The sequence below is a fragment of the Asparagus officinalis genome, chromosome 7, assembly GCF_001876935.1.
Source record: "Asparagus officinalis chromosome 7, Aspof.V1, whole genome shotgun sequence".
Taxonomy (NCBI): Eukaryota; Viridiplantae; Streptophyta; class Magnoliopsida; order Asparagales; family Asparagaceae; genus Asparagus; species Asparagus officinalis.
Window position 1 is genome coordinate 20053596 of NC_033800.1, and position 9426 is coordinate 20063021.

General features: G+C 37.0%; 1 protein-coding gene across 2 annotated transcripts; it reads left to right on the forward strand.

Moving 5' to 3' along the window:
• Positions 3313-9120, forward strand: LOC109849720 (cytochrome P450 714B3-like). Of its 2 annotated transcripts, none has more exons than XM_020419586.1 (5): positions 3313-3578; positions 4596-4822; positions 5943-6190; positions 6923-7274; positions 8603-9120. In XM_020419586.1, the coding sequence occupies exons 1-5, from the start codon at positions 3320-3322 to the stop codon at positions 9029-9031; spliced, it is 1515 nt and encodes a 504-aa protein (XP_020275175.1). In that variant the 5' UTR covers positions 3313-3319; the 3' UTR covers positions 9032-9120. The 2 variants fall into 2 exon arrangements, with proteins under 2 accessions (XP_020275175.1, XP_020275176.1); XM_020419587.1 differs by having other exon boundaries at positions 4596-4816.

Below are 9426 nucleotides of genomic sequence, written 5' to 3' on the forward strand. Positions count from 1 at the left end.
TAGCGTTCTCGAGATCGAACGATGCTCCTCTATTTGATGATGTTCATCAATTTGACGAGACTCATTTGGTTAACGAGGTTCGCCCGTTCGATGAGGTTCATCTTACTGATGAGGTTCATCTGATTTGCGAGACTTGTTTGATTGACCAGTTTGACGAGGTTCGCCTGTTCGACGAGGTTCGTCTTACTGACGAGGTTCATCTGATTTGCAAAACTCATTTGTTTGACGAGGTTTACCGACGAGGTTCGTCTTACTGACGAGGTTCATCTGATTTGTGAGACTCGTTTGATTGACCCATCCGATAAGGTTCACTCGTTTGATGAAGTTCGTCTTACTGACGAGGTTCGTCTGATTTGCGAAACTCGTTTGTTTGACGAGCTTCGCCCGATCGTGAGGTTCGTCTGATTTGTTGTAAGGTGCAACGCGACCTTCGTGTTCAGATGTTACTGCATGCAGCAGTTACAATAACATTTAAATTAATTGATGTTATAATCATAATGATTTGTAATAGTCACATTGATTGTACGTGACTCTTGAGCTGGCCTTAGAGGCCTATAAATAGTGCCTCTTGGGGCAGATCTTAGAGAGCTCTGGTATACACATGAAAATACATTGACTTGTTGTGCTGCTGCTGGTGCAGAGCATGTGCCCAAAGGAAGTGTTGTACTGCTGCTGCTACAGAGCCTGTGGCCAAAGGATTTTTGCCTAAACCGAAAGGTTAAAGAGATCGAGGAGATCTTTGCCTTGACTGAAATGTACAGATAGAGGAGATCTTGACAATACTTGGTTGGTGCACACCATTATATTGTATTGTTATTCCTGAAAACAGTTTGGTCTTGGGATCCTTGCATCGGAGTAGGTCAAATATTGCTTTAAGCACAGCGTTTCACAAATGCACAACAGTTAGGTTAAAAAGTTTAAAATTACAGCACATCAACTTTCACTGTTTTATTCCAGATTTAACCACAATCTCTATCAATCTTAAAGCAATATTTCTGATTTATCATGGATCCCGCGAGGACTCTTGGAGTGGACTTTCTCAAGTTAGATAACTTTGATGGATCCAACTTTAACGCATGGCGACGAAAGTGATCTTCGAGATGCAACTCCTAAAAATCTACTATGTGATTTCTAAGGAGAAACCCGACTTTGAAGAAGATTCTGAGTCTGAAGCCTCTTGGGCTAAAGATAATCATTTCTGTAGGAGTTATCTTCTTAACTGTCTGGTCGATCATCTGGTAGGTGCTTACACCAATAAGCCCTCTACAAAGAAAATCTGGGATGCTTTGGAGGACCAATACAACGATGAGGATAAACTGTCCAAGCCTCACCTCATTAACAAGTTTTTGGACTTAAAATTCGAAGATGACACTGAGATTTTGCCTCAAGTCAAGGAGCTTGAAAAACTTGTTATGAAGCTGAAGGGTGAAAAGTCAATCTTTGTCAAACCTTCATTTCTGGTGCAATTGTCAACAAGCTTCCTCTATCTTGGATGTCATTCTCCATGGACATTCGAAGAAGAAAAATACAGGTGACTCTATCTAATTTTAAGAGGTTCATTCGGATCGATGACGAGATTCGGACTCGCACGAAGAATAAGCTCCTTGCTAAGCAGAAGGCGTTCGCTAACACGGTGGTTGCTAATTCTGAGAAGGGTACTAGTTCTTCATCCAAGAAGAAGGAAAAAACATTTAACAAAAAGAAGAACCAAACCCAAAGAATCTAAATGTTCAAAAGAAAGATTTCAAGAAGAGCGGCAAATGCTTCAACTGTGGGAAGAAAAGATATTTTGCCAAGGACTGCAAAGCACCAAAGAAGGGAATAACACACAATGTTAATCAAGTTGATAATTGTGTGACTATGCTCTTCCAAGTGACAACTCCCAACAACGTCTCTGATTGGTGGTTAGATACAAGTGTTACTTGTCATGACTACTCTAACAGAGATTTATTCTCTTCTTATGTTGCTGCCAAAGAGAACGTATCAATGGCTGATCGTTTTGTGGTTCATGTTCTTAGAAATGGGATTGTGACGCCTACTTTTTCTTCAGGGAAGACTCTCACATTGAAGGATGTGAAACATGTTCCCTCAATTACCAAAAACTTAGTCTATGGAAACCTGCTATGTGATGCCGGTATGAGACTGGATTTCCAAGGAGGAAATGTTGTGTTATCTTTTAAGAAAATGTATTTTGGCAATGCATATTGTACTGATGGCATGTATAAGATTAGTATTATTATACCCAACTCAGTTATAAATGAAGTATCATCTTCTGCTTACTCCTCTGTATTATAGCACAATAAGCTGAGACATGTAAATTATAGAAAGCTATCTAGCATGGAGAAATTAGGATTACTTCCAAAATGTGTGGGTAACAAATCTAAGAAGTGTGAAGTCTACGCGCAAGCGAAGTTGACAAGGAAGTCATTTCCAAGTGCCACAAGGAGCACTAACCTATTGGATCTGATTCACTCAGATACTTGTGATTTCAAGAGCTTCGTCACTCAAGACGGCATGAAGTACTTCATCACCTTCATTAATGATCATTCTCGCTTCTGCCACGTCTACCTACTAAAATCTAAAGATGAAGCCTTCAACAAGTTTATTGAGTTTAGGACTTGTGTGGAGAAGCAGCTTGGACTTCAGCAATAGTTTTTTTCCATTGTTAATGGACCTCTTTATTGTAGTGATCCCAAAGTTCAGGAGGGTTATGTGAAATTGATCCTAAATTTAGGAAGAAAGCACACGCAAATTACAGTATAACTGCCCCCAAAAATATTCTCATGGGATGGATGAAGATGATATTGCAAAGCATGATATATTATCAAATATAGTCCAACAAATCCCATCAAAACAGTCCATATGATCCGAGATAATCCTAGCTGCACGATTTGAACATTCTGATCTACAAAAAAAATCTTGCCAAATCGTTGTTGTTGCCAATTGCCCGGCTCAAATCTATTGCACTAACGGTGATGCACGGATCCTATTAAAAGGTTATTTGCACTATATCAAAATTCCGAAGTTGTGATGAGAAATCTATACCCTGACACGTATGTTACAATATCATTTATTTTAAATAAAATTCTTAGTCGGTGAGATAAAAAAAAATTCTTCCCTTTGTTTGAAAACCCCAACGTCTTGACAGAGCGGATGTAATCGATCAGTGCCGTGATGCAAAAAGTGACGAAGGGGACCGGTACCACTTCTTGACCATCACGTGTCAACGCATCTGCGGGGTTTTAAATGTTGGGAGGGCCATATATTCGGGGAACGGACAGCTCAGTTGAGAAAGCCGGACATAAAGAATAACAGGGTCATGGAGTTCTTCCTCTCTTTTGGTATCCTATCCTTCTGCAGTTTGGCTTTGTACCTGTATAATGTTTTGTGGTTACATCCTCAAAAAATTTGCAAGAAGCTAAGACGACAAGGAATTGATGGGCCAAAACCCTCTTTCCTCCATGGTAATCTAAAGGAGATGAAGATGCTGGCTATGGAGGAGAAGAGGAGAGATGGAGAAGCAATAATACATGATTATACTCCACTTCCATACTTTGAGAAATGGAGGAAAAGATATGGTATGTGTTCTTAATTGCTTTCTTGTAAGGATCTCAAGGTTTTGGTATTGATTTTTTGCTTCAATAATTCATTATCTATAGGAGGTTAAGGGTTTCTCTGCATGTTAGCCAACTCCAATAGTGTTAGATGGGTGAGAATTTCATGTGTGCTCAATGAACTTCGATGGAAACTTCAGGGGTCCAATTTCTCCCAACTTGGAGTTCAGGTTGTGGCCCATTATTGCTTCTATCAAATTGTTGGTTGCTGTCCTCATTTCTAGGTTTTTTTTTAAAAAAAAAACATTCACAAAATGAGAAGCAATCATACTCCCTATTTCTCTTGGTTAGTCTACATGTCGTAGGTCACAAGGGAAAGTTTAATTTTATAAATTTAAATAAGTTGTGCTAGCTTAATATCACAATTGCTAGAAACATATTGAACTCCATTTAGGTTCAAAATAAAAGAGCATTTATTCTCATAAATCCAACATCAATATCAACTAAATAAACAAGCTATTACAGGTCACGACCCAAAAGCCTGAGGAACTTTCGAGCTCAACCCTATACAAGAAATGGTGATTTCTCGACCACGGTAAACTATTAGCATTTAAGCACCAAGCAACAAATTTGATCGCCAAGGTAGTAAATTGGTATGCATCTATCTACCTTTGCCATGCATAACTTGGTCTCATGCAACCAAAGAGCAATTCCAAAGATGGGAACAGAGTACGATGTAAAGATTAGACTTAGACGATAAGGTTTGCCTACACGAAACGCCTATCATTTATGTAGAAGCAATATACACTAACTATTCAGTAGTTAGCTACATCAATGTCCTTACACGGCATAAGAAAATGAATCCGAGAAAACATCTTACCTTCTATACTATGTTTACTTGTTTGCAATATGCACTTTAGTGCGACTCAAATGTTTTACAGAGTTTACATTGTTAAAGCTTTAAGACAACTTGCAATCTCCTTCTATAAAGAGCTCTATTATTGTATTAACATATATCGGTCATCATTCTGTTCACTGCAGGCTCAATATTTTTGTATATGATGGGGAATGTACCCTTTTTACATGTAAGTAACCCAGATTTTTTGAGGGATATGAGCCATTGTGCATCTTTGGATTTGGGGAAGTCAACATACTTGAAAGAGACTCACGAGCCTTTGTTTGGTAATAGCATTGTGAAGTCAAATGGGAAGGCCTGGGCTCATCAGAGGAAGATCATTGCCCCAGAGTTCTTTCTTGAAAAGGTTAAGGTAAAACTATATTTGGATTAAATTGCCACTTTAATGAGATAAAACACTATATCATATGTTATTTGGTTTCATTCACACCCACCCACCAAAAAAACAAAAAAAAAAACAAAAAAAAAACAAGGGGGCAAATTAAATAGAAAAACACACGCCCATCCCAAAAAAAAAGTTCGGTTGTTTTGAGATACCCCTCTAAACTTTAGAAAAGTCACTTGACACTCTCCCCCCAAGTTTTGTCAGATAACCCCCTAACACCATTAGGTGATTGTGACATGAAAATCATGTGCGCCTAAATGACCAATGCTCCTCATGAAAAAACAAAATCCTATGTCCTTTACCATATCTTTAAAAACATATCCTCAAAACCCCCCTTAAGTATGGTCCAATTTTGAGATAACCACCTTTAACTGTAGTACCCAATTAATTTAATTTAATGAATAGAGTGTTAATTTTGGTATCTTTACAAGCTCATCTAACACAGTTATGTGGGTTAGTTCAAAGTTTTGAAAGTGTTTTTTATTTTTGGGGCTTTGGTTGGGGGGTGGGGTGGTGTTGAATGACATTTATAAGTTTGGAGGGTTAATCTAAAATCTGATCAAACTTAAAGGGGATTCTGTGAAATTTACCCTATGTTATTAGTGCAGTCTTGAAGAAACAATATTAACCTTTACTCTGAACTTTGGCTTATTAATGACGTGATTTTTTTTTTCCTGACATTGACATACTGAAGGCAACTTTTATTACCTTTGTTACCATCCTTCATGGAATTCAAAAGAAATAAATTTAAAGAAACTTTTTTGAATGGAAAAGTGAGCAACTGCCTCCCATGCTCCATTAATAAGATTTTAACGAAACAATTTGAAGAAATTTAAACAATTTTTGTGGACTTAACTCCTTCAATATTTTGCAAGATATAAAAACCTATTGAGAAAAATTATTCACATGACTATGAGACAAAAAATGAGTACAAATAATGATGAAAAGGTGCAGTATAAACTGAAAAGAAACATATTTGATAAAAAATTCAATGAGGGAAAAAAATATGTATTGTGAAGGCACCTCATTCAAAATTGATGATATTGAAACTCCTAAGACGATATGTCAAGCTAAAATTTATATGTAGGCTATGGTGAACTTAATGGTGGACTGCATGGAACCATTAACGAAATCATGGGAAAGTAAAATCGAGCAGGGAAATGGAAGTGCAGAAATCAAGGTTGATGAGGATTTGCAGAATTTTTCTGCTGAAGTAATCTCGAGAGCTTGCTTCAGGGATAGCTACTCTGAAGGAAGACAAATAGTATTGAAGCTTAGGGAAATGCTGAGAGCTCTATCCAGACCAAATTTGCTCGTTGAAATTGCAGGATTGAGGTATGCACCTCCACTAAAGATCACTTTGAAGCTGTTTATTTCAGGTGAAACCTTTGATTCGTGTACATGAAAGTTTACACTGCTTTTCTGAATAAAACTCCCATGAAGATACCTGATCAACCTTCAGTTATAGTTGTCCATTCAAAAGATTGTGCATCTAAATCTAAGCACAGATGAATAATGAAATATATACTACCTTATTTTTAAAACAATGTACAATATAAGATAATTGATTCGTTAAAAGAAGGTCAAATTTCACACAAACCACCTGAAGTTTGGACTGTTTTGCAAACCCTCCCCTAAACTCTATACATTAGAGAAACCTTTTGTGAACTTGTTTCACTAAATATACCAAAAATAGCATGATTGATGATATTTACTTTAAGTTGTCATACGCTAGGTTTTCATATGCTCGCATGTGACATGTATTGGACATATTAACCTTGAGACTTGAGATGGAGTTTTTACCTTCAATAACTGTTTGATCCATTAATTCAGAGGGTTTTGTATAAATTTGAAAGCTTACGGAAGTTGACTCTGATTTATAAGTTTAGAAGGCTTTTGTGCGAAACACCCAAAAGTTTCAGAGCGCTTTCTGAAAATCACCCTTAACAACAAAAATCAATATTTCCAAATCTCAATCAGTGAAACATCCGTTTTACTTAATAAAAAAATGTAATTCTGCATCTTCGTCAACCCCCCTGCGAACTAACTCTTCTGCTGTGACTGTAGATATCTTCCCACAAGACTAAATAGAGAGATATGGAGACTTAACAAAGAAGTCCGGTCCTTAATCCTCAAGGTGACGAAGGAGAACAAAGAAAGAGAGGAACATACAACAAATAAAAATCTTCTACAAGCCATCCTTCAAAATGCAGGTGACAGCAGCGACACAGATGATTTCATCGTCGACAACTGCAAGACTATATACATTGCAGGGCATGAAACTACAGCCATCACTGCAGTTTGGTGCTTGTTGTTGCTGAGTATCGACCAAGAATGGCAGAGTCGTGTTCGTGCTGACGTGGTGGAGATCCTTGGAGGATGTCCTCCGGATGCAAATTCGATTCAAAAGATGAAAATGGTGAGTAGTGATCTCATCCTTGCATTGTATCTAGACATCCAAGGAGTTAGCTTTTTAAATACCGATGAATTTACGGAATAAAGTAGGTAATTAGACTAGAAAATATTGGCCTTAATTATCCATCATAACCTCTTTCTTTTCACTAAATGAGTGGTCAAGAGCTCCATTAAAAGTACCAAATCTATATCTATATTATTATTCTAATAAAACAGCTGCTACTGGTTGTGGGGACATGACATGTTTCAGTTTATTTAAAACTATTTCCTTTGCAAATTGTGGTTAACCGTGTATTTTCTGGCTTCCATACCGTTATCCATACCTTACTCATTTACTATTGAGATATTTTAGCTTGGAAATAGTTTCATTAATTTATTTTAGTTTTCATGTGAGAGTGATCTTAATGAATGTTCATTTTGGATACAAATCATATTGTCAACACAATATGCGGGGAACAAAATTGTAATAATAAATCCAGTGCAGCAATTGAGTTACGAGCACTGGTATTATATCTAGGTTTGATTGGGGATAGACTCCCTTAGTATAGCTCAATTCTGGATGTATCCCCTGAACTTTTTAAACTCTTTTAAGGGACAAAAAGTGCAACTAAGTTTAGTTACCTTGGTCATTATCACTCTTGGAGCAGTGACACCTTCATTCAGAAATCTATATTGGTCTATTTCGTATTCTAATTCTTCTTCTCCTACTGTACTTCTCTCCAAATCCTAGAATATGCCAGTTTGGGATTAATATGAATCCAACAAACATGTAGGCTGTAATTATCCAGGTTCATTTATTCCTAATCAGTGGCCATCCAGGGGAATCAAGTTGCATTTAAGGAGTTGAAAGTGCAGTGATGTTATTATCTTACCTTTTCTTTCCAAGCAATGAATCAACATTTCCTTACCATAAACAAGGCAGCAAATTATACATAGATGATCAAGCATTATCCAATATAAACAATCGCATATTATTAATCTTTTAACAAATTTATGTTTCTAATCGAGTTGAGTTGACAATGGTGATCCAAGAGAAACTTAGGCTCTCTTGGATATTATCCAATATAAACAATTGACAATGGTGATCCAAGAGAAACTTAGGCTCTCTTGGATATTATCCAATATAAACAATCGCATATTATTAATCTTTTAGCAAATTTATGTCTCTAATACAGTTGACAGTGATGTTATCTTACCTTTTCTTTTCAAGCAATGAATCAACATTTCCTTACCATAAACAAGGCAGCAAATTATGCATAGATGATCAAGCATTATCCAATATAAACAATCGCATATTATTAATCTTTTAACAAATTTATGTTTCTAATCCAGTTGACGATGGTGATCCAAGAGACACTTAGGCTCTACCCACCAACCGCAGTCATAGCTCGAGAAACCCTCCAAGATATCAAACTCGGAGGAATCCAAATCCCAAAAGGCGTCCACATTCATACTCCAGTCACATCACTGCATCACGATTCGAGCATCTGGGGTCCTGATGTACACGAGTTCAACCCTGAGAGGTTCTCTAGAGGAATCAGCGCTGCTTGCAAGTTTCCACACACGTACGTGCCTTTTGGATTTGGTTCTCGAACATGTTTAGGCCAGAATTTCGCTATGGTTGAGTTGAAGATTCTGTTATCGCTTATTTTGTCGAAGTTTAGTTTTTCGTTATCACAGGAGTATAGACATTGTCCTTCTATGAGGTTGCTTATAGAGCCTAAATTTGGTGTTTGTTTACTCATGAAGAAATGTAACTAGTTACTTTGATGAATAGTCCAGAGCCAAATAAGATGAATATACTAATGCATGAGTGTTTATTTCTATTGAATTTCTAAGTACTTGCAACATCTTTCCACCCTTTGTTATGAGTTCCTATAATGTTGTCACGTTGCTTGAGGATTTGTTTGCAGCATGTCTTGTGTGTGTATGCACAATAGAGCTTTACTAGACAAATTAAAGAGCTCAGCTGAATTTCAATTTTAATTGCTACCATATGGGCAATAACTTCATTATCATAATGAAGATCTCTTCTGTGTTTTGATTTTTTTTCCCCTTTCTTCAAGCTATAGATAAGTCTTCATTCAACTGCAAATTAAAATTGTTCTTTGCAAACTGATGGCAAATGACAATCTGGAAGCAAACTCGAGCTAGTC

Excerpts from the sequence above, each read along its gene's own strand:
- LOC109849720 (XM_020419586.1), top strand. The coding sequence starts at position 3,320 with ATGGAGTTCTTCCTCTCTTTTGGTATCCTATCCTTCTGCAGTTTGGCT. Across the intron at positions 6,191-6,922 it reads GTTGAAATTGCAGGATTGAG|ATATCTTCCCACAAGACTAA; the intron begins GTATGCACCTCC and ends CTGTGACTGTAG. Across the intron at positions 7,275-8,602 it reads CGATTCAAAAGATGAAAATG|TTGACGATGGTGATCCAAGA; the intron begins GTGAGTAGTGAT and ends TTTCTAATCCAG.